The 24,182-nt window shown below is 48.4% G+C and overlaps 1 protein-coding gene and 1 pseudogene across 4 annotated transcripts in view; one reads left to right on the top strand and one right to left on the bottom strand.

Annotated features, from left to right (window-relative positions):
• Nucleotides 1–24,182, top strand: part of TCF20 (transcription factor 20) — a 107,364-nt gene that overhangs the window by 38,158 nt on the left and 45,024 nt on the right. For 3 of the 4 annotated variants that reach the window (XM_019623993.1, XM_019623992.1, XM_019623991.1), the window contains exon 2: nt 16,649–22,333. In XM_019623993.1, the coding sequence (XP_019479538.1) occupies nt 16,649–22,333 (5,685 nt within the window). Of the gene's footprint in view, nt 1–14,629; nt 14,812–16,648; nt 22,334–24,182 lie in introns of those variants that run through there. The other variant, XM_019623994.1, reaches the window with a different exon arrangement.
• Nucleotides 1,746–2,210, bottom strand: LOC109371466 (ubiquitin-40S ribosomal protein S27a pseudogene; annotated as a pseudogene).

Below are 24,182 nucleotides of genomic sequence, written 5' to 3'. Positions count from 1 at the left end.
AACAGTTTCACAAAACACTTCTTATATTTCATCTTACTCTGCCATGGACTCTGTTCTTTTCCATTCTATTCTAGTTCATTTTTTTGAAGTGCTATTCATGACCCACTAAATGGATTTCGCAACCTTCAGTTTGAAAAACTGCTCTGGGTGAGTTCATCCCCTCCTTTGGCCTTAAATACTGCCTCTGTGCTGATGACCTTCCCATTTATACCTCCATCCCCACCTTTCCCGAGTTCCAGACATGTCAGCCCTCCACCTGGCATCTCCACTTGGATGTCCACTAGGGATCTACAAGTTACCGTGGCCAGCAAAGCACTGCTGATTGACCCCCTCTGCCTGCCCCACTCCCCGCCTCATCCCTCTCCACTAGTGGAGCTGTGGTCACGGTTCTCAGTGGGATGCTGCTGGAGCACAAGCTCCCACTCCTGCTGCCTGTGCTCAGACCTGTTGCTGCCACCTGACCAGCTTTGGGGCCGTGGGCATTTACTAAACCCCTTTCTGCCTCATTGTCTTCATTTTAATAAAGCGGGGTTGTCCGCTGTGCCCTCCTCATGGGACTGTTGTGAAGATCGGATGAGTTTTTACCTGTAAAGGGCACAGAGCAGTGGCTGCTGCTCAGCTGATGCTTCTGCTGCTATTTGTCATCGTTGTGTCCCTCACATCCACTTTTGATCCATTAGCAATTTCTGTTGGCTCTAACTTCAAAATATGCCCTTTATTTGACCGCGTATCACCACCTCCATCAACACCACATTCATCTGTGCGGCCAACATCCCTTACCCAGATGACCAAAATAGCTCCTTAACTAACTCCCTACTTCTGCCCTTACCCCTCCCAAAGCCTGTTTTTCACAAAACAGCCAGAGTGGCCATCCGAGAATTGAAACCAGAGTATGTCACTCTCTAGCTCAAAACCCGCCAAAGCCTTCTAATAAAATCCAAAATTCTTACGTGGCTTACCAGGCCCTTCTTAGTACTTCTGAGGCTGCACTGTGTGTGCCACTCACTGGATAGCTTGTTAATGTACAGACTCTGCCCATTAAGCACCTATACGGCAGTGCTGCTGGTCCGTGGACTCCCAAGATGGGTGGCCTGTGTGCTCAGGGCCCCTGCACCTGGCTGCATGTCCCTCTGCTTGCCCTGTACCTGGCTTTGCCACATCGGCCACTTGTTCTTCTCACCAAGCTTGTTCCTGCCTCTGGCCTTTGCACAAGTCTTGGTGTGGTATGTGCCCTCATCTCCTTGGAGTCTCTGCTAACACATCACCTCCTCAAGGAGGCTGGCCTCGACTTTCTTATTTAAATCTCACCCTTCCCTCTGTCCCCTTAGCCTTCCTTATTTCTCCCAGAGCATTTCTTAGTTCCTGGTATATATTTATTTGTTAATTGTTTTGTCTGTCTGAATGCTATTTTCATGGAGTGTCAGACTTTGTGAGGAGCCTCGTTCATGGCTGTCTCCCCAGAACCTGGAACACAGTATTTGTTCAAATGGACATAAATGTGTCTCCTATTAGACATGGGCGCCTTGAGGGCAGGGACCTTCCTTATTCCTTCTTTTTGCTTTTTAGGTGTTTAGCCTGAATCCTCTCTCTGGCCCTCTCCTACCTCTCCTCCCTCTCATAGCTCCATTCCTCAGTAGCTGTTGTGTGCCAAACTCTTCTGCTAGGAGCTTTTTATAACCTTATTTAACTTTTCTTTAACAACTTTTTTTAACGTTAGTTCATGTCTTTTATTAACCCATATCCAATTACTTGTCTTCCAGTTTGTTGAAGCAATATGTCAGACAACATTTGCCACGATACTGTCTGTCAAAGTGGCTGGTCCTAAAAACTCCAGCACCACATTCATCTGAAGGGCAGTCCCGACGCAGGCGACTGGTTTCGCCATTCTCACCCACCTTCTAGTATTTCAGGACAGCCAGTGGAAGCTTTCTTCTCTTGTGCCTATTCTTCTTGGGAGTGCTGTAAGACTCCTTCCTCCTTTTCTTAGCACTGCCACGAAGTCTCAACACAGGATGAACATTGGACCCTTTTTGAATGTTGTAATCGAAGTATGTCTACTTTCCAGTTGCTGCCAGCAAAGCGCAGTCCTTGTGAGCAGGAGGAATTCCTTCCTTATCCCCGATCTCAGTCTTCACATTTTCTGTCGTATCTGAGGGTTCAGCCTCGAGAGTGAGGGTCTTCCCAGTAAGGGTTTTCACGAAAAGCTGCATCTTAGTGATTCCACCACAGATGGCAAATCAGAAAAGCTTTAATAATTTTTATGTAAGTAACACATGAGTATAGTCTTTTCTCTTTTTTTTAAAGATTTTATTGGGAAATTGGGGGAGGGGAACAGACAAGTTGCTGTCCTTTTGTTCTTCAGTTTAGTTGTGGAGGATGTCGCTTCACTGGCCCATGTTGGTATTATCATTGCGCTCTTCCTGGGTGAGGCAGTCGCTCGCTGGCCATTGGACGGCTGCTCACGGCAGCTCACACAGGCTGCCGGCCACTCACCCCAGCTGCCAGCCGCTCACGGTAGCTTATGGCAGCCCACTGCAGCTTCACTGCAGCCTACGCCGTCGCCAGCAACTCACGTCAGCCCACCTCCTGGTCGAGCTGTTGTTCACCATCTTAGCTGTAGAGGGCACAGCGTCACTTGCCCTCATGTGGGATCCGAACCGGGGCCCTGCTGCTCAGAGCTGGCGTCCCAAGCCAACTCTTGACCAACACACCACTCGGCCAGCCCCACATGAGTATAGTCTTAAGGAAAAGAAGCATCCCCTAGGTAATGTTTTTGGTATGCTTTCCAGTCACTTTCTGGACTTACTCATTGTTTTGCAGTTTGTCAGATGGAGCTTGCTTCCAATGTCAGGAAAAGTGTTGGCAGAAGAGTACAATGTACCGTTTGCCCTGTCAAGGGCAAACTCCAGGGGCATTTCTGTTCTACAGTTGGGAAAACTAGGTGCAAAGAAATAATTTGCCCAAGACCTCACTAGTAGTAAACTGCAAAATGCAGTTCAGACTCTGACTGTGTGTGGGTTCAGAGTCCCCTCCTGCGCTTCCCACTTCTCTGTGCTGCCAGGAGCTGCGGGGACAGACAGGCGTGATTGATCCATGGGAAGGAGCCTCCCAAAGTAGGGGCATTGGAGCAGGTCTTGGGTTAGTCAGCGGTGCAGGTGGGCAGCCATGGGCAAAGACCTGGGGGTCTGAAGCCCATTTGGGCAGCAGGGCGAAGCTCCGTGTCATGAGTGGGAGCTGTGAAGTGAGGGCCTGAGGGTGATGCAGGACATTCTGCGGGGGCCAGAAGCTGAAGGACCTTGAATTCTGGTGTTTTTTCAAGCTGGTTCAATGGGGAACCAGAATTTTGTTAATTTGCAAAATAGGTCAAACACACAGAAGAACAGGACTTCGTGGCACCTGTGTACCCATCACCCGGATTTAACGGATGTCACAGTTCGAGCCTCCTGAGTCCCTCCCCCGCCCCTTAGACCCATGCTTGCAAATGCCATGCCCTTTGGGCACAGCAACCTCCCTAAGCTGCAGTTTTGCCTTTTTTTTTCCAGTTTCAGTTACCTGTGGTCAACCAGTCCGAAAATATTAAATGGAAATTCCAGAAATAAACAGTTCTTAAGTTTTAAATTACACACCATTCTGAGTAGCGTGATGAAATCTCTTGCTGTCCCCCTCTGTCCCTCCCGGGACGTGACTCACGTCTTTGTCCAGCGTGTCCCCACTGTACACGCTCCTCGCCTGTTAGCCACTTAGTAGCTGTCTTGGCGACCAGGTCGACTGTCACAGTGTCACGGTGCTTGTGTGCAAGCCACCCTCATTCTGCTTAGTAATGGCCCCGAGGCTCCAGACTAGTGATGCTGGCAGTTCGGAGACGCCGAAGAGAAGCCGTCAAGTGCTTCCTTCAGGTGAAAATGTGAGAACACGATAATAAGATACCTCGAGAGAGAGACCACAGTCCCATAACTTCCGTTACAATATATTGTTATATTTGTTCTGTTTCGTTAGTTATTGCTGTTAATCTCTTGCCATGCCTGATTTGTAAATGAAAACCTATCATAGGTATGTATGTATAGGAAAAACACAGTATATGCAGGGCTTGGTGCTACCCGAGGTTTCAGGCATCCACCCACTGGGGGTCTTGGAACGTATGCCCTGTGGTCTACTGTATATTCTTTCTAAAATGTATCTGTTTATACATATGGAGCTCGAGCTAATTTGGAAAACTTCCATTGTTAATTTATCTAATATAGTAAATAAAAGAAGAACAAGCTCAGTCCTATAAAATCTCAAGTACCCCCTCAGGCTGGTTGGGCCTGTGCCCACTAGGCTGACAGCATAGGGGGCTTTCCGGCACAGAAGAGTATTACAGGCCCACACCTGTACAAAGCCCCTTGGAAAAATCAGCCACTTTCCCAAGAAGCCCAGGTTCCATTCAGCGAGGAATGGAATTTAGAAACTCAGCTGAGTGTCAGTGGGGCTCCCGAGGGTTATTAGTGCTTTCTTCTAAAACTACCATGTCTGCTTTTGTGTGTGTGTGATGTGTAGCTTTTTAATTCACCTGGAGTTTATAGATACTGTGAGATGGGGTCTAGCATAATTATTTTTCTCCCAGAAAGGTAGCATGTTATCCCAACACCCTCTAATTTATTTTATTTTATTTTATTTTATTTTAGCTGAGCCATCCTGCCACCTGGTGAATTGAACCAGTGACCCTTTTGCTCAGAGCTCGCACTCTTGAGCGAGTTCTTTACCAACTGAGCCACTCGGCCGACTGCCTATTTTAATTATAATTTAGAAAATGTTATGATACACGGTAGGGCAAATATCTCTTCCCCCCCCCCCCGCATTTTCTTGACTAGCTTTGCACATTTTCTTTAGATGACTGTTAGAATTTATTTATCAAAACATAATGGGAGGGTGCACCACAGAGGCAGTGGTGAGTCCCATGGCTTGAGGGGGTGAAGGGTACAGATGTAAAGGATGAGGCTGCAGAGTTTGGGAATTTGTTACATTGAGCAAAGTAAGTAAAATGATTAAGCGAGTGTGTAAGTTTATATTGAGGATAACGGGAGCCGGGTTTCTTACTGTCTCAGGAGGGCATTGCAAAGGCAGAAAGATGTAAGGTTAGAAAGAACCCTGAGGGTGTTGGGTTGGACTTGGAGGTGTGAAGATGAACTCAGGGTTCTTTAACATAGGTACACTGTAGACACAGAGTAGTTATAGGTGTGGGTGTTTTATACATAGGTGATTTTCTAGCTGGAAGCAGCGGCATCCCAGTAGCAATGAACAGCCCTCGCACCCAGACCTTTGTTTCCAAATGCTTTCCTCCACTAAAAGGAATCAGATGTCCTTGAAAAAAATGCTAGTTCCAGGGTTTAGGGCGGGAAAGTACAGAAGACGAGCCTGGTCCATCGTGTGCCAGGAAGTAAGGGAGTGCTCAGAGTAGGACGTGTCAAAGGCACAGGAGCCAGTTTGAAGAGGTTTCCACTGGCCAAATCTGGGGCAGTTTGAGAGTACCACATGAATAAATAAATGGGTGAGGAGGGAAAACTGTGCCTGCTAACAATGGAGAGCGTCACCATTTGGCAGCCATCACAGAGGTGGTTCGTTTATGTGGCAGTCGTCGATGGGTGGGTGCTTGTTGAAGAACAAGATATTGGTGTAATCTCAAGATTTCTCCCAGCAAGATACCGGTTACAGGGGAAACTGGTAACTTTACAGTGCAGAACCTGGCAGAGATGGGCTTGACCAGGTGGATGGGGTCAACATCACCGTGGAGGGGTGGCTCGCCACCGTCCCTCCTGACGCGACGCACTGGAAGGAGAACTGGTGGTGTTGCCACGAAAGTGGGCCCCAAATCTGGACATACAGGTTGAGGCCATCCTACACAATGGAAGGGCAGTGCTATTAGGGACCTGGATGTTAGAACACTGAGGACCGTTCCAGATTGACAAGACACTAGTGAGACATGACAGCTTGTTTTCCTGGGTGGGATTCCGAACCAGAAAGGAAAAATAAACATTGTTGGGGCAGTTAACCAAATTTGAATGGAGTCTGTAGATTGGATTGGTGGTGTGGTATGAATGTTGACTTCCTGATATGGAGGGTTGTATGCTGGTTATAGAACAGTGTCCTGGGTTGGCCAAGTGGCTCAGTTGGTTAAGAGTTAGCTTAAGAGCACGAGCTCTGAGCAACAGGGCCGCTGGTTCAATTCCCACATGGGCCAGTGATGCTGCACCCGAGCTGAGCGGCCACTGAGCTGCCAACAGGTGGCAGGATGGCTCAGCTGGTGAGAGCACGTGCTCCTAACAACAATATTGCCTGTTCAATGGTGGGCTACACCCACCCGCAACTAAGACTTAACTCGGCACCTTGAGCTGAGCTGCCGCCCAGATGGCTCAGTGGATGGGGCGTGCGCTCTTAACAAGGCTGCTGGTTCAACTGCTGCATGGGATGGTGGGTACACCCACCTGCAACTAAGACTGAACTCGGCACCTTGAGCTTAGAGGCCACAAGTTGCTGATAGGCAGCCAGATGGCGACTGGTGCCCTCCACAACTAAGATTGAAGAACAACAACTTGGCTGGTCTCCTTCCCCAATTCCCCAACACTGCTCCCTTCCCCGGATTCCCCCCGCCAAAAAGAAGAGTGTCCATGTTTTGGGAAATATATATCGTAGTCTTTAGGGGTGATGGAGCTTCAGGTCTTCAGCCTGCTTTTCAGAGGTCAGGGGAAAGCTAATAGGGAGGGGGAGAGAGAGAGAGAGAATGAGAGAGAATGAGAATGGATGAATCCGTGTAAGTAATAGAGCAAAGGATGTGAAACACCAGCTGAGGAATCTTGTTGAAAGGGGGTATGTGAGCATTATACATTTCTTGTACTTCTCTATACGTTTGAAATTATTTCAGTTATTTTTTAATACCCTGTTGAGATTTTGATCGGAACTCTTAGTTCTCTATACACTGATCTGTGGAGACTGGACCTCTGTAATACTGCTGGGTCTTCTTGTCTAGATACATTGTTCTTCTGGCTTGTTAATTTTAGTTTTGAGTTCTTTTTTGGTTCTTTGGTGAAGTTTTAATTTTTATCTTGTAGCTTTTGCCCAGTTCTACTTTGGATTAGTCCTCTGGTATCTTTTTAATTATGTTGCTATTATAAAATGATACACTTTTTGCTTGTAAGTGGCAACGCTAATTGCTTTTTGTGATTTTTGTCTGTGAAGGTTTAGAAATTATGCACTCATAGAACATTTAAATGCAAAAAAAATTCAATAACATCTTAAAAGCTCAGGCTCCACAGTTAGGGAAAACCCACAGGGAGCCCCAGAGATAGCCTCACTGCCTCCCCCGCCCCCATCCTTCCCTTGCCCCCTTTCCAAGAGCTGTTGGCCATCCCCACATATGTGGTCATCTGAATTGATCTTGGGATGTCCCTGTGACTATTAGACAGGTACCCACTGAGTGGGGAGGGGACCCAAACTCCCTGGCCTGGCCAGGAGCAGATTTCCCTGCAGCTACGGAAGCAGATAAGAGGGTGCTACAGCCTCATGGTTGTTTGAGATTATGTCTAAAAATAGACCTGCCCTCTGTGGGGTGGAATTCAGCTGTTTTTAGGCCTGATTCTGAAAAATAGCTCAGAGGTGGTGATTTCTGTGTGCACGCTCGCTTGGGCACCATGGTGCATGTGTGGTGTTGGTGCCAGGTTTCCTGGAGCAGAGATTCTGCCTGGCAAGTGCCTCTCTCCCCCACCTGCCTCCCTCGCTGCCTCCTTCCTTCCCCTTAGGCAGGGAAGTGCTTTGCAGTCAGTAGGAGCAGATTGAGCCAAGATAGGCGATAGTGTGAGGGGTATATTTTTTTTATGATGTTAATGAAATTTCAAAGTGATTCTTTTCTACACAGCATTAATGTAAGTAGAAACGCAAAGGAAGAAAATGCATCCACAATCCTGCCACTCTGAAAAGTTAAAAGGTTTTAATTTTTCCATACAGTTTTCTTTGGCCTGGACTAAATGAATGCCTGATTTTTAGACAGTTGTAATCGTAGCACAGGTATGAGTTTATGTTCTTTCTTTCTTTCGGTTTTAAATCTATTAAGGCATAATTTGCATAAAACAAATGAAAACATTAAGTATTCAGTTTGTATATGCTGCTTTCTTTATCTGACTATACATAATAAGTATTTACTGTGGCATAGAATCTTCATAGTTATTTTTAATGCGTATGTACTATTTTGTTGAGCGGACATACATAATTTGCTTAATCATTTTCAAATGATAAAGAATTAGCTTCTTGCCAGTCTTTTCTTACTGATATCACTGGAGTGAATATGTTGGTACTTGGATCTTTGTTTGGTTGTTTGTTTTGAGATTCACTTAAGATAGAAATTTAGTAAATAGAATTACTAGGTCAAAATATACTCATTTTTGCCATCTTGCACCACATAGTGATGTTTTATTTGGGTCAGTAACGGACCATATATCTGATGGTGGTCCCCTGCAATACCATGGAAAGGAAGTTTCTTTTCTCTGACGGGAGCCATGTCTGTGGGGCTGGGCAGTGGGTTCCCTCTCATCACAGCACCTCAGTTCTGAGTGCACACATTACTTCCAATCAGTCAGCTCCTGACCTGTTCTACGCCCCACCCCCACCCCACCCCACCGGACTGCGTATTCAGAGGGCGCCACAGCCCTCCCAGACCAAACTTGATGGTCTTCAGGGTTCATTGCTGTCAATTCTTTGTTGAGGATCTGAGATCCTGCACCAAGGACACAGGTCCTCAGGGCCTGCCATAACAAGCATTAAGTGCCACTGCCGCTTCAGTAAGAGCTTTCGGTGGCAGTGTGCAGCCAGCCTACCCCTGTATTTCCAAAATATTTCCAGGTTGTAATACTGATGTAAAGCATAGATAATTTTTATTTCTTCCGATTCATTGCCAGAGAGAGCCTTGTGTGCCAGTTGGAACCGAAAACAAATATCAAAGTCAAAATACTGAGTCCTCAGCTCTATGCCCTCTGCATGTTGCACACTGTCCGTTTTTAATGAATGCCGCAAAGGTCCCACTCTGACCACTGCTCCAACACACAGTAGCCAGAGCCACAGCACCATGACAATCCCCTGTGTTCCTTTGTCCATCTTGATTTCTCATTCCCTACTGATCCTCAGGCCACCTTTCACTCTATCCTGACAGTCACCGTTATGGTGATCTGGGCCTTAGCTAGCGAGTTTCTCCATGATATTTCCAATCAGTCCAGCCCACATCCCCGTTCATAGAGTAGCCTTGACGGCTTCAAGGTTCTATTTCTGACCCTGTCGAAAAGAAGCAGGGGGAGGGCTTGTGGACAGTGTTTATAAAGCCTGCAGTGGTGTGCTGTATGTCCTAGGCCTCCACATTCACTCAACTGACTCACCCAGGGCAACTTCCAGTCCTGTGAGCTCCATTCATTCATAAGTGCCCTGTACCGGTGGACCATTTTTTATCTTTTATTATATATTGCACTTGTGCTATGCCTTTTCTATGTTTAGATATGTTTAGATGCACAAATTCTTATCATTGTGTTACAGTTGTCGCCCCTGTTCAGTACAGCATCATGCTGAACAGGTTTGTAGCCCAGGCGCTGTCCCATTTAGTCCAGGTGTGTGATCAGTGATACCATCTAGGTTTGTGTTAGTGCCTCTCTGATATTTGCACAACGACGAGATCACCTAACAACTCATTTTTCAGAACTTATCCCCATCGTTAAGGAACACACGACTGTATTACCAAATTGCTTTTTGAAAGAGTTGTAATAATTTATGCTGCTTTCGTTATTCTTTGTACCAGCTTCACCCGTGGTGGAATGTCATCTCTTAAATTTTTTGAGAAAATTTAATACCTATAAATTTGTGCCCACACATTATTATTATTATTATTATTATTATTATTATTATTATTATTATTATTATTATTTGCCAGCATGTATTGATCATGGGTAAAGGTGGATATTTTCTATAGCTTGTATGATTAATATAATACAAGTCTTGACCTGCAGAGAGCAAACCTTTTAGGTCGGTAGCATTCTGGAAGGTTTCTTTTCCTCTAGAAGACGACTGACTTGAAAATTCTTAGAGTTGGCTCCTTAGGCTGCTTTATGGGCTCCCAAGCCAGGGTGGAAATCAGCACCATCAACACATCTTCTAAAGGCCTAACTATACTGAGACACCTGCCAGTCACTGAGAAAAGTCTAGCCGCTGCCCAGCTGCCAACAGGACATAGCATTTGAAAAATCAAGTCACTGGGCAAATCTTTGTGCCTGGTCTACTTAGGAAGAACCCGTGTGTACATATACCTAACGGAGAGAACACGGGTATATCTAGATACGAGCAGTCAGCTCACTTCTAGAAGATTTCAAGATGCCTTTCTAAAATGCTTCCTGGCTTGTGAGAGTCTTGCTGCTAATTCAAGGAAGGCTTCTGCCAGAAGTACAGACTAGGCTCTGGGGTGAGCCCTCCATACCCCACCTCTCTGTTTATTGTGAATGTTTGCTCGTTTAACTTCTGTGAGCCTCACTTTACAAAAAGGAGCACTGATACTTCTTAGAGTATGGTGAAGATTAAATATATTTATTTACGTAAAGCACCCGGTACGGTGTATGGCTTGTTGTAGACATGCAGTCAGTCAATAGGCGATAGCTACAGTTATAGATCGGACAAAGGCGTTTGTCAGGATTTTTTGAAACCTGGATTTGGGGGCTCCTTGATCAGTTTGTGGTGCAGTGAAAGAAAAGAACATTGGGCTTTAGACCAAAAGAATTTGAGTTACAGAATATCAGCTCTAGTTTATCCTAGGAGAGTAACTTGGCAAATTATGTAACTTATCTGGGTTCCCCCCATCCATAAGTTGAAAAAATGTAAAACCACACAGCGCCTGACAAATAGAATAAATGGTAGTTATTACATCAGTAGCACATACCTTAGCTGCTGATTAAAGGCAGCTGCACTTCACTAAGTTCTTACTAAGGGGGGAAAAGCCAGCAAAGGCTCTGCCTTAAGGAAGACTTTGTGGAGAGGATCACATTTCAGGAGCTCCTAAGATTCTGAAAGCCATATGACCTGACATGGTAGGAAGGAATTTACGGACCCAAGCACGCTTCAGAGAAGGCCTCAGGTGAGAGTGGGGCGATGCCACAGAGGGGAGCCAGCAGGTTTGTTTGAGAGGGTGTAGTGGAGCAGAAATTGGGTTGGAAAGATGCCAGAGGCCTTGAAGGCCTGTGGGGATGGCAGTGTTGTCAGAGCAGCAGGTGAGGCAAAGCTGTTCCAGGTGACTGGTGCCGGGAAAGAGAGTTTCTGAAGATGTTATTCTAATCCAAGAAAGATGAAAATGGCAGTGACAAGGCAGGAGAAGTAAAGGGCAAATACAGGAAATGGAGAAGGAGCAGGGTTCTATCTTAAATGCAGAGTTCGCGGCAGGGATGCATTTGGGGCTCTTCTAAAGCTTCTGGTTTAGGCTATCAGAGAGGCTTGTGGCTTTTCTTGAGGATGGTAAGTTGGGCCATTTGAGGAAAGAACAACATTTTTGTCATCGAAAATGAGTTGACTGCCTAGGAATAAAAGTATTTTGTCATCTTTATAGAAATGATTCCAGCCACAAGTTGACCGGCTCAGTCTTTACGTGTGGAAGTGACTGTTCCACCTCCCCCTTACCACCTAAAGAGGGCTGGAGGCCTGTCTTCTGCCCCTGCGTGGTCACTGAAACATTGCCATATGGCTAACAAGCCCTGCAAACCTCACTCCACCCCCACCCCCACCCCGGCCGCCGGAGCCCAGCACCCACTAGCCACTCTTAGCTTGGTGCCCCCTCCGACGCTGAACCCTGGACATTTCTTTCTTGCAGTTTGGCTGTGAATTTTGTCTGATATTTCTAGGTATTTTCTTCAGGATTTCTAGTCCCTCTGGTATGCTATACTGCATGAAATAGAAGTCTCTTGCTCCCCAAGTGATAATATTCTACCCTGAAATCCTAGGGATGAGAGAAGAGCTGACTGTATTAGAGTCCTGGCAGGAAACAGATGGCACACTCAAACTGGGTAATTTGAGGAGCGCTTGCTTAATTGTATTATTCAGGGTTCACTCAGGAAAGGGGGAGCTTTCCACCCCAGGTATGAAGTGTTTTCACAGCAGAATGAAGGGTTTACCCAGCCACTGGAAGGTCAGGGAAGCTGCTGCTGATCATCTCAGACTGAATGAAGCCCCACAGTGAGCAGTTCCCAGGAGCAGAAAGCGCTATGATTCGAGACTGTTGCAGCTAGCTACCTGGGGACTCCCTGGGGAGTATCAGCCTCCCCTTTCTTTTGCCTTCCAAATCTTGTTTGTGCTTCTCTTTGTCAGCCCTAACCCAGAACCATGCTAGAAAGGAGTTCTGGAAAGGTAGCCCAGCCTCTGATCTGCAAAACTTGGAGATGGTGCTGCTGCTGAGTTGACCAGTGCAGACCTGGGACCCTTTACAAAGGGTGAGCAGGGTTTGGGGACAGCGATGGAGAAAGTGGAGTCAGTCTCCTGGGCCGACAGTACAGGACTTGTTACTACACCTCGGCCTGGATGACAAGAGCCTAACAAGGGGGCTGTTTAGGTTGCCTCACCGGAGGTTAGCCATCACCCAGCCTCAGTGGCTGCGGGATAGGTGCTGGCAGAGCAGATTCCTCCTTCGCACCTCTCCTGCCTCATTCCAGCCAAACTTGGCCGGAAGCCAGAGGGGCCGGGGAGCCTCTTGACAGTCTCTGTGGGCACAGAGCAGGGAAGAGATGGGTGAGGAGTGAGGCTGGAGGGCAAACAGAGTAATCCACCTGACAGGGGCCATAACTGTAACTAGAAACATATGTGGTGTTCATGTCTTGAGGATTAGTGCATTTTTTTCAAGGCAAGGAAGGCAAATAAGCAGAAAAGCAATGGTTAAACCTGAAATGAAAGAGGAAGCAGGTACTTGAAAGGACAGTGTGGAGAACTTTGTGTAGAAGAGGCTGAAATGGGAGTCGGATGAAGTTGGACATTGAAGGAAGGACAGAGGAAGCTAATTAATGTTGGTTTTCTGTAGACTGCAGTCATTGGCCCGCAATAGGGTGCAGAGCGCACACGCCCACAGGCTGGGAGCAGTGGTCATAGTGAGGTCGGCGGGTGGGCATAAAAAGTTCTGGACCTCAATCACTAGTGCGCCTCCACAGGCTCCCTGAAACCATTCAGAAAGTTAGGAAAATGCTAAAAAACCAGGAAAGGGAAAGTCAGGGCAAGGGCGAGTGGGGGAGGGAGGCGTTAGTAAACCTTTTTCAAAGTGTGTATACATATTCTTGTGGGTGACTTCCTTTGGAGTGTCTGCTTTTCTTTACTACATCTGTGTTCATGCAAACAAGGAAATTCAGGCGTTTGTCATTAATCATGATGCTATAAACTTATTTCACCTATGCTTTGCTTTTTCAAATGATGGGATAGTATTGGAATGATCTATTGGGAAATTATTTTATATGCTAATGCTAAAATTACAGTTACACTGGATTTACATTTCAGTTGCCAGTATAGTTGGTTTTCCTAATCGCTTTACTTGAGACTCTTAAAATAGATGGCTTGCACCCACTTTCTGGTGTTAGATACTTCATGTAGACTAAGACTATTTAGTGTGATGGTACCCTGCGGGAGGTATTTGGCTGTGATTTTTTCCCCCCATCTAGCCATAACAAGGGGGAGAAGGGCTGAGGAGAGCTGAAGGAATTATACCCAGATCTGTTTTTCCAGCCCGGCAGCTTGAGGCGGAACTTGCTGATTTTAAAGTAAGCGGCCTGGAGCTCTTAGCAGCTCCTGTTTAGGAAAAATTGGGAGCAAGTGGCAACAGCCTTTATCCACTTGAATCTTTCGGAAGCCTGACTTTAGTTACAGAAGGATTAGCTAAACAACATGTAAAATATTTATTTATGGAGCAATTCTCTTTTGGAAGCTTTCCATTAAACTGCCGATTTTGTTTTTTTTGTTGGAATTAACTCTTCAGTCACCTTTTATCATATAGAGAAGGCCACTGGCACTGAGCACTAGGGTAGGAGCACACCACAACAGGACAAGTAACTGTGTGGACAGAATCCTTGTTGACAGTCCTAGAAGTAATGGGGGAAGCCTTGTGAGAGGGATTCAGGGAAGGGACATACTTAAAAGTATTGTTGGTGGCCACCCACTTTCAAGGCCGACCTTTGACAGGATGAGTGGCAGCTGTCACTGACCCGCCATAGACCCTCTGGGTCCAGTAGTGTTAAGAACGTGGCCTGAGGGGGCAGAGTGCTGTTTGGTAGTCTGTGGACTCTGCTTCGGTTTCCTCGTCGGTAAAGTGAGGTGAGGATATCAGTGCTGTAGGCATCAGATGATTGGTGTGTAAATCAGGCACTACAATAGTGATTAGCTGTTCCCAACAGGTTCACTGGAACACAGCACAGTCTGCTGTGGATGTATTTTGAAAAGGATGAGAAGTGGTTTCCTTTAGATTCTGAGATTACTTGTATGTTTAAAGATGACTTAAGTCATGTGATTATATAATCAAACTTAATATTAAAGTAGTAGACCCTTGTCTATCTATTGTAGACTTAAGATATTTCAGGAAGAAGTGGGTCAAGCTCCTCCCTGAGGTGGAGTTACTGACCATCTTCAACTGTGATCCGTGTTTACTTGCTGAAGTCTCCTCACGGCTCTCATGTCAACTCAAGTTGGGTTTTTGCCCCTTGGAACTGGACCTGGAGAATTTGACAGGCTCTGCTTTTAGATCATTCGAGTTGTTTTCTCTTCTGCCATTCTCATCACACCACCACCCATGCATACGTAAGTTCTAGCCTCGTTCTCTAAGGCCTGGTTCTTATACCATTTACTGGTTCACAGAATACCTGCCCTGTGCTCCTTACTGTTTCAATGGCAGGATTACAGCAAGGCGAAAGTCTCTGCCCTTTAGGAAGTTTACATTCTAGTGGGGGAGAGACAGACAGTATACAAGAAGTGTATCGGTGTCTGCTGGGATTAAGTACTGGGGGGAGGGAGATTGGGAAAGCCCGCATGAGGGTGTAGAGTTAGCTGTTTTTAATAGGATGGCCAGGGAAGGCCTTCCCAGTCAGGTGACATTTGCCCAGAAACTGGAAGGAAGGAAGAGGGGCAAGCCGCGTGGCTATGGAGGAAGAACATTGCTGGTGAGAGCAAAGTTCCTGTGAAGAAATACCAGTGATTCATCCCAGGAGCTAGGAGACAGCAGGAAGTCAGAGATGCAATGGGGCCTCCCAGATCAGCCTCACCTGGAATGAGATGGGGAGCCACTTCAGGGCGTAGAGATAAAGAATCTGACTTACCTTTTATTTTAAAAGAATCACTGACTTTCCTGTGGGTAACCCCATTTTCAGCCCCTCCACTCTAAGAGTGAACTAAGAAACTAGCTTCATAAGCCATTTAGATAAACTTTTTGCCTTAACTTACCCTAGCCCATATGTGTTTCATAACTTCTTTTTGAAATAATTGATTTTAAAGTCATTAGGAGCAGTTTGGCTTTGTCATACTTATCTCTGACTCAGAAGGAGACAGGCCCAGGCAAAATGACAAAATAAAATCAGCTCTTGATTAACTGTTTAAGAGGAGCATTACCTGACGTGCTAATTACATCAGCAAGGGTAATGCAAAGTATTGACCCAATGGATGACTTTGGGAGGAGGCTAGGTACTAGGCTTGATGAATTCTTGTTTTCCTCTGTATCTTTGGCTGTCCTGCAAAGCAGTTGTTTCAATTCCCTCTTTCATAGTAACAATCAAAAGTAACTATGTGAATATTAGATTGGGAAATAAAAAAACTACCTGGGGATTAGAGGTGCTGGAACTTCTTGCAAACCTCCAAAAGGAATCTTCAAGGATAGTCACTGCTCCTTTGGCTTACGCTGCGAGCCCTTTCCCTGGGAGTGGATGGGTGGTTGAGAGGGCTGCCTTGGACATAGTTATGTGCCAAGAAGAGGCTAACCCTTAAGTTTGTGTGCTGGCTGTAGCAGTAGGAATCTCTGCAGTAATAAGAATTCAGTCTCCTGGGGTCACCAGTCATCACAGGTAGTTGGTAATTACAGTAAAGCTGCAGTAACATGGGTTTGAATAGAAGGGGCTGACTTCCGTTCTCAGGCCAGTCAATTTCTCAAAAAGTCGAGGAGCGGGTAGCCCATGGAGTGACTGCCTCAGCATTGAGACGCTTATTAGTTCAGTGACCAGTCTTAATACATACATGAAAGCAAAGAAACGAAAGTGTTTTTCTCACCCCTCTGCCACCATAACTGGAAGATTTATCTAAAAATTGCTGTTTTTTTATTGACAGTAATAACACAACCCCGTATTTTCACCCAATTGAATGGGAGGTAATCTAATAATGAGGTTTTTACTGTATTAAGTGTATTGAGTTTGTTTTTACCTAGAGTGTTTCTTTTGATACTACCGTAGACTCCTGCCTCACTCTTTAGGCCATTTCTCTGCATATTTGCATTTTCAGAAATGGCTAGGGTAAGAAATAAAAGGAGATGAATTTCAAACCATTCAGTTTCGTGTGGGCATCTGAACTGCCACACCCCTCTGTCATCTGGACTTGATTCTGTTTGTGCTGAGGGTGCGTGTCTCATACTTTCCTCCCTTTTCTCCGTTTCCAGGAGGGCAGTTGGCCCGCTGCTGTGCTGCTGAACAGTATGCAGTCCTTTCGAGAGCAAAGCAGTTACCACGGAAACCAGCAGAGCTACCCACAGGAGGTACACAGCTCGTCCCGGATAGAGGAGTTCAGTCCTCGTCAGGCCCAGATGTTCCAGAATTTTGGGGGTGCAGGTGGCAGCAGTGGTGGCAGTGGCAGCAGCAGTGGTGGGCGACGAGGGACAGCTGCAGCAGCGGCGGCGATGGCTAGCGAGACCTCTGGCCATCAAGGCTACCAGGGTTTCAGGAAAGAGGCTGGAGACTTCTACTACATGGCAGGCAACAAAGACCCTGTGGCCACAGGAACCCCGCAGCCTCCTCAGCGAAGGCCTTCTGGGCCCGTGCAGAGCTACGGACCCCCCCAGGGAAGCAGCTTTGGCAATCAGTACGGGAGTGAGGGCCACGTGGGCCAGTTTCAAGCACAGCACTCTGCCCTTGGTGGTGTGTCTCATTATCAGCAGGATTACACAGGGCCTTTCTCTCCAGGGAGCACTCAGTACCAACAGCAGGCTTCCAGCCAGCAGCAGCAGCAAGTCCAGCAGCTGAGACAACAGCTTTACCAATCCCATCAGCCTCTGCCCCAAGCCACCGGCCAGGCAGCGTCCGGCTCGTCCCACCTGCAGCCCATGCAGCGGCCCTCGACTCTGCCGTCCTCTGCGGCTGGTTACCAGTTACGAGTGGGCCAATTTGGCCAGCACTACCAGTCCTCTGCCACCGCTTCCTCCTCCTCCTCCTCCTCCTTCCCTTCCCCACAGCGTTTTAGCCAGTCCGGGCAGAGCTACGACGGCAGTTACAGTGTGAATGCCGGCTCCCAGTACGAAGGGCACAGCGTGGGCTCGAATGCACAGGCCTACGGGACACAGTCAAACTACAGCTATCAGCCTCAGTCGATGAAAAATTTTGAGCAGGCAAAGATTCCACAAGGGACCCAGCAGGGGCAGCCGCAGCCGCAGCCACAGCCGCAGCATCCCTCTCAGCACGTGATGCAGTACACCAACGCTGCCACCAAGCTGCCCCTGCAGAGCCAGGTGGGCCAGTACAGCCAGCCTGAGGTCCCTGTGAGGTCCCCCATGCAGTTCCATCAGAACTTCAGCCCCATCTCCAACCCCTCCCCCGCCGCCTCTGTGGTGCAGTCTCCGAGCTGTAGCTCTACCCCATCCCCTCTTATGCAGAGTGGGGAGAGCCTCCAATGTGGGCAAGGCAATGTTCCCGTGGGCTCTAGAAACAGAATCCTGCAGCTGATGCCACAGCTCAGCCCCACCCCGTCCATGATGCCTAGCCCCAACTCTCATGCCGCAGGCTTCAAAGGCTTTGGACTGGAAGGGGTGCCAGAGAAGCGGCTGACAGATCCTGGCTTGAGTAGTTTGAGTGCCCTGAGTACGCAGGTGGCCAATCTCCCAAATACTGTCCAGCACATGCTGCTTTCCGATGCCCTAACACCCCAGAAGAAGACCTCCAAGAGGCCCTCCTCCTCTTCTAAGAAAGCAGACAGCTGCACAAACTCCGAAGGCTCCTCACAGCCTGAAGAACAACTGAAGTCCCCAGTGGCAGAGTCACCAGACGGAGGCTGCTCCAGCAGTTCTGAGGATCAAGGCGAGAGAGTGAGGCAGCTGAGTGGCCAGAGCACCAGCTCTGACACCACGTACAAGGGTGGAGCCTCAGAGAAAGCCGGTTCCTCCCCAGCACAAGGTGCTCAGAATGAAGCCCCCAGACTCAGTGGCAGTCCTGCAGCCAGAGAGGAGGCCTCCTCGCCAGGTGCTAAGGACACGGCGTCGTCGTCTGAGGGCAACCCAAAAGTCAATGAGAAAACTGTTGGGGTGATCGTCTCCCGGGAAGCCATGACAGGTCGGGTAGAAAAGCCTGGTGGGCAAGATAAAGGCTCCCAAGAGGATGACCCCACAGCCATTCAAAGGCCACCCAGCACCGGTGGGGCCAAGGAAACCAGTCACGCATCACTGCCACAGCCAGAGCCTCCGGGTGGAGGGGGCAAAGGAAACAAGAGCGGAGATAATAACTCCAACCACAATGGAGAGGGCAGTGGCCAGAGCGGGCACCCCACCATGGGCCCTGGCTTTATAGGCAGAACTGAGCCCAGCAAATCTCCCGGCAGCCTGCGCTATAGTTACAAAGACAGTTTTGGGTCGGCCGTGCCAAGAAGTGTCAGCGGCTTTCCTCAGTATCCTACAGGACAAGATAAGGGGGATTTCGCTGGCCATGGGGAGCGAAAGGGTAGAAATGAGAAGTTCCCCAGCCTCCTGCAGGAAGTACTCCAGGGTTACCACCACCACCCGGACAGGAGGTACTCCAGGAGTACTCAGGAGCATCAGGGCATGGCTAGTAGCCTAGAAGGAGCCACGAGGCCTAATGTACTAATTAGTCAAACCAATGAATTAGCTAGCAGGGGCCTTTTGAACAAAAGCATTGGGTCCCTGTTAGAAAACCCCCACTGGGGCCCCTGGGAGAGGAAATCCAGCAGCACAGCTCCTGAAATGAAACAGATCAATTTGGCTGACTATCCAATTCCCAGAAAGTTTGAAATAGAGCCTCAGTCGTCAGCCCATGAGCCCGGAGGCTCCCTCTCTGAAAGAAGATCCGTGATCTGTGATATTTCCCCTCTAAGACAGATTGTCAGGGACCCAGGGGCTCACTCACTGGGACACATGGGTGCTGACACCAGACTTGGGAGAAACGAACGTCTCAATCCCAGTTTAAGTCAATCGGTCATTCTTCCAGGTGGGTTGGTGTCCATGGAAACAAAACTGAAATCCCAGAGCGGGCAGATAAAAGAGGAAGACTTTGAACAATCCAAATCCCAGGCTAGCTTCAACAACAAGAAATCTGGAGACCACTGCCATCCCACGAGCATCAAGCATGAGTCTTACCGAGGCCATGCCAGCCCTGGAGCAGCCACCCACGATTCCATCTCAGACTATGGCCCACAGGACAGCAGACCTACGCCCGTGCGGCGGGTTCCTGGCAGAGTGGGTGGTCGCGAGGGCATGAGGGGTCGGTCCCCTTCCCAGTACCATGACTTTTCAGAGAAATTGAAGATGTCTCCTGGGAGGAGCAGAGGCCCAGGGGGAGACCCGCACCACATGAACCCACACATGACCTTTTCAGAGAGGGCCAACAGGAGTTCTTTACACGCTCCCTTTTCTCCCAACTCAGAAAGCCTGGCCTCTGCTTATCACACAAACACTCGAGCTCATGCTTATGGGGACCCCAACACAGGTTTAAATTCTCAGCTCCATTATAAGAGGCAGATGTACCAACAGCAGCAAGAGGAATATAAAGACTGGAGCAGCAGCTCTGCTCAGGGAGTAATCGCCGCGGCCCAGCACAGGCAGGAGGGGCCACGGAAGAGCCCACGGCAGCAACAGTTTCTAGACAGAGTGCGGAGCCCTCTGAAGAATGACAAAGACGGTATGATGTATGGCCCACCGATGGGGACGTACCATGACCCCAGCGGCCAGGAAGGTGGGCGCTGCCTCATGTCTAGTGACGGCCTGTCGAACAAAGGCATCGAATTGAAGCATGGCTCCCAGAAGTTACAAGAATCTGGTTGGGACCTTTCTCGGCAGACTTCTCCAGCCAAAAGCAGCGGTCCTCCAGGAATGTCCAATCAAAAGCGGTATGGACCGCCCCATGAGACCGATGGGCATGGACTGGCTGAGTCCGCACAGTCATCCAAACCTAGTAACGTTATGTTGCGGCTTCCAGGTCAAGAGGATCATTCTTCTCAAAACCCCTTAATTATGAGGAGACGCGTTCGTTCCTTTATCTCTCCCATTCCCAGTAAGAGACAGTCACAGGACATGAAGAACAGTAACACTGAAGATAAGGGACGTCTCCTTCACCCATCGAAAGAAGGCGCTGACAAAGCGTTCAATTCCTATGCCCATCTTTCTCACAGTCAGGACTTCAAGTCCATCCCTAAGAGGGAATCCACCAAGGACCTGCAGAGCCCAGACAGTAGAAACTGCCCTGCTGTTACCCTCACAGGCCCTGCTAAGACCAAAATACTGCCCCCACGGAAAGGTCGGGGCCTGAAATTGGAAGCTATAGTTCAGAAGATCACGTCCCCAAATATTAGGAGGAGTGCGTCCTCGAACAGCGCAGAGGCTGGGGGAGACACGGTTACCCTGGATGACATACTGTCTTTGAAGAGCGGCCCTCCCGAAGGCGGGGCTGCTGCTGCTCAGGATGCCGAGATGGAGAAGAGGAAGGGCGAGGCGGCGTCTGCCCTGGTCTGTCCAACAAGCCAGGAGGTGAGCGTAGAAAAGCCTCTTGCCAGGTCTTCGGAGGAGTGGCGTGGCATCGGGGACGACAAAGTGAAGACCGAGACACACCCAGACACAGTCGCTGCTGGGAAGGAACCCCCCGGTGCCGTGACATCGGCAACCTCACAGAAGCCTGGGGGTAACCAGGGGAGACCAGATGGTTCCCTGGGTGGGGCAGCACCCTTACTCTTCCCAGACTCTAAGAATGGACCTCCAGCGGGCGCGCTGGCCCCTGAGGCCAACCCCAAGGCTGAAGAGAAGGAGACAGACACAGTGATGATTTCCCCCAAACAAGAGGGTTTCCCCCCGAAGGGCTATTTCCCTTCAGGAAAGAAGAAGGGGAGGCCCATAGGTAGTGTGAATAAGCAAAAGAAACAGCAGCCCCCGCCCCCGCCCCCTCCACCCCCTCAGGTCCCAGAAGGTTCTGCGGATGGAGAGCCAAAGCCAAAAAAGCAGAGGCAAAGGAGGGAGAGAAGGAAGCCTGGGGCACAGCCAAGGAAGCGAAAAACCAAACAAGCAGCCCCCATCGTAGAGCCCCAGGAACCCGAGATCAAACTGAAGTATGCCACCCAGCCACTGGATAAAACTGACGCCAAGAACAAGTCCTTTTTCCCTTACATCCACGTAGTAAATAAGTGTGAACTTGGAGCCGTTTGTACAATCATCAACGCTGAAGAAGAAGAACAGACCAAATTGGTGAGGGGTCGCAAGGGGCAGAGGTCTCTGACTCCTCCACCCAGCAGCACCGAAAGCAAGGCGCTCCCAGCTTCGTCCTTCATGCTGCAGGGACCTGTGGTGACAGAGTCTTCTGTTATGGGGCACCTGGTTTGCTGTCTGTGTGGCAAGTGGGCCAGTTACCGGAACATGGGTGACCTCTTTGGACCCTTTTATCCCCAAGATTATGCAGCCACTCTCCCGAAGAACCCGCCCCCTAAGAGGGCCACGGAAATGCAGAGCAAAGTTAAGGTACGGCACAAAAGTGCTTCCAACGGCTCCAAGACGGACACTGAGGAGGAGGAGGAGCAGCAGCAGCAGCAGAAGGAGCAGAGGAGCCTGGCCGCCCACCCCAGGTTTAAGCGGCGACACCGCTCGGAAGACTGTGGCGGAGGCCCTCGGTCCCTGTCCCGTGGGCTCCCTTGTAAAAAAGCAACCACGGAGGGCGGTAGCGAAAAGACTGTTTTGGACTCAAAGCCCCCCATGCCCACCACTTCAGAAGGTGGCCCCGAGCTGGAGTTACAAATCCCTGAACTACCTCTTGACAGCAATGAATTTTGGGTCCATGAGGGTTGTATTCTCTGGGCCAATGGAATCTACCTGGTCTGTGGCAGGCTCTATGGCCTACAGGAAGCGCTGGAAATAGCCAGAGAGATGGTGAGTATGAGCAGGCCCGCGCCAGCATGCTCTTTTCCTTCCTTTTGGTTCTGTGTCTCCCACCTTTACTAGTTGCAGCCTTAACTATTTTATGCTTACATATCACATGGTGATTCCTCCAGATTAAAGATCCTAGGCCCAAATGACGGGCAGAAAATGAAGTAATTTGGAACATTTAACTTTTACTTTTATCAGCAATACATGTCCGTAGGTTACAAAATCGTGTTAGTGCCATGCAGGTTATTAAAACAGACGTCTCTGCTCCACCCTCCTCAGACCATATTCCGGATTCCTCTGCCAGCTTCTCGTTTCTCAACAATAAACTTTGACTGCTGTTTGTGTTATTTACTGATCCTTTTTCCCATTTTTTAACACCTAACTCTCATACTTATGAAGTATACTATGGTTATATTTCTTCTAAAGCTTTTTATTTCTCTGGAGTTACTAATTCATGTTTTTATTTGCTTTCTATTCTCTTGTACCATATCTTTTTAATTCAGACTTTCCAATTGGGATATTAATTCTTCCCTTTTTTGGGGGGGGGAACAGTGCTGGGGAATTGGGGGGAGGGGAACTAACAAGTTGCTGTCCTTTTGTTCTTCAGTCTAGTTGTGGAGGATGTTGCTTCACTGGCCCATGTTGGTATTATCATTGTGCTCTTCCCAGCTGAGGCAGATCGGTCGCCGGCCTCTGGACGGCCGCTCACGGCGGCTCTTGGCAGCTCACACCGGCTGCCAGCTGCTCACGCTGGCTGCCAGCCACACACGGTAGTTTATGGCAGCCCACTGCAGCAGGGGCTGCAACCTATGCCATCCGGGTGACTCACAGCAGCCCAGCTCCAGGTCAAGCTGTTGTTCACCATCTTAGCTGTAGAGGGTACAGTGTCACTGGCCTTCATGTGGGATCCAAACCGGGGCCCTGCTGCTCAGAGCTGGTGTCCCAAGCCAGCTCTTAACCAACGCGCCACTCGGCCGGCCCGGGATATTTATTCTTTAGGTCTGTTGCATAACTGTTATCCTGGGGCATTCTTCATCATCTTCATCATCATCATCGTCATCATAATCATCATTTATTTACTTCTTCCCTCTATTGAATGCTGTTTCCTGAATCCCCGATCTTCACCTTCCTTAGTTGGGACCCTCCTTTAATGGAGTACAGTTTCCTGAGAAAGGGTGCGTGGGAGGTAAAGACATCGAGATCTCATCTACTGAAAATGTCTGTCCACAGTCATGAGCAGCGTCGGTTGGGTATAGAATTCTAGATTTGAAATCGTTTTCTCTCATTAGCTTGGTGTCCTGACTCCTGGCTTGTCCTGTAGCTTCTAGTGTTGCAGTTGAGGGGACTGGGGTTCTGATTATCAGTCATTATTTATATGTGTTCTGACCTGCTCCTCAGGAAGGTTTGAAGATCTTGTCTTGTTCCCTCGGGGTCTTACGTCTCAAAATGATAGGCCTCGAGGTTGGTCTTTTCATTCATTTGTGCTGGCTACTCTGTGAGGTCTTCTATCTGTAAACACGTGTGTTTCAAGTTGGGAAGTTTGTCATGTGTTATTTCTTGGATAATTTCCTTCCCTCTGTTCTCTCTTTCTGTCTGGAATTCCTGTTAATTCAGTGTGTTTTACCTCCTGGGTTGATCTTCTGGCTTTATCCTGTCCTGTTCTGTGTTCTATCTCCCTGGCTTTTTGTTCTAATTTCTTCTTTCTTCAACTTGATCATCTGACCTTTTATTTCTCTTCACTTCTGGTATTTTCAAGAGCTATTTCTTCTCTGAATGTCCTTCTGGGGAGACAGTTACCTGGTTGAATTGGGCTGAGTTAGGGACCTAACTCCTCTTACAAACAGTGAACTAA

This window comes from Hipposideros armiger, unplaced genomic scaffold (assembly GCF_001890085.2).
Source record: "Hipposideros armiger isolate ML-2016 unplaced genomic scaffold, ASM189008v1 scaffold_572, whole genome shotgun sequence".
NCBI classification, from domain to species: Eukaryota; Metazoa; Chordata; class Mammalia; order Chiroptera; family Hipposideridae; genus Hipposideros; species Hipposideros armiger.
This window is presented reverse-complemented; position numbering and strand designations above follow the sequence as displayed.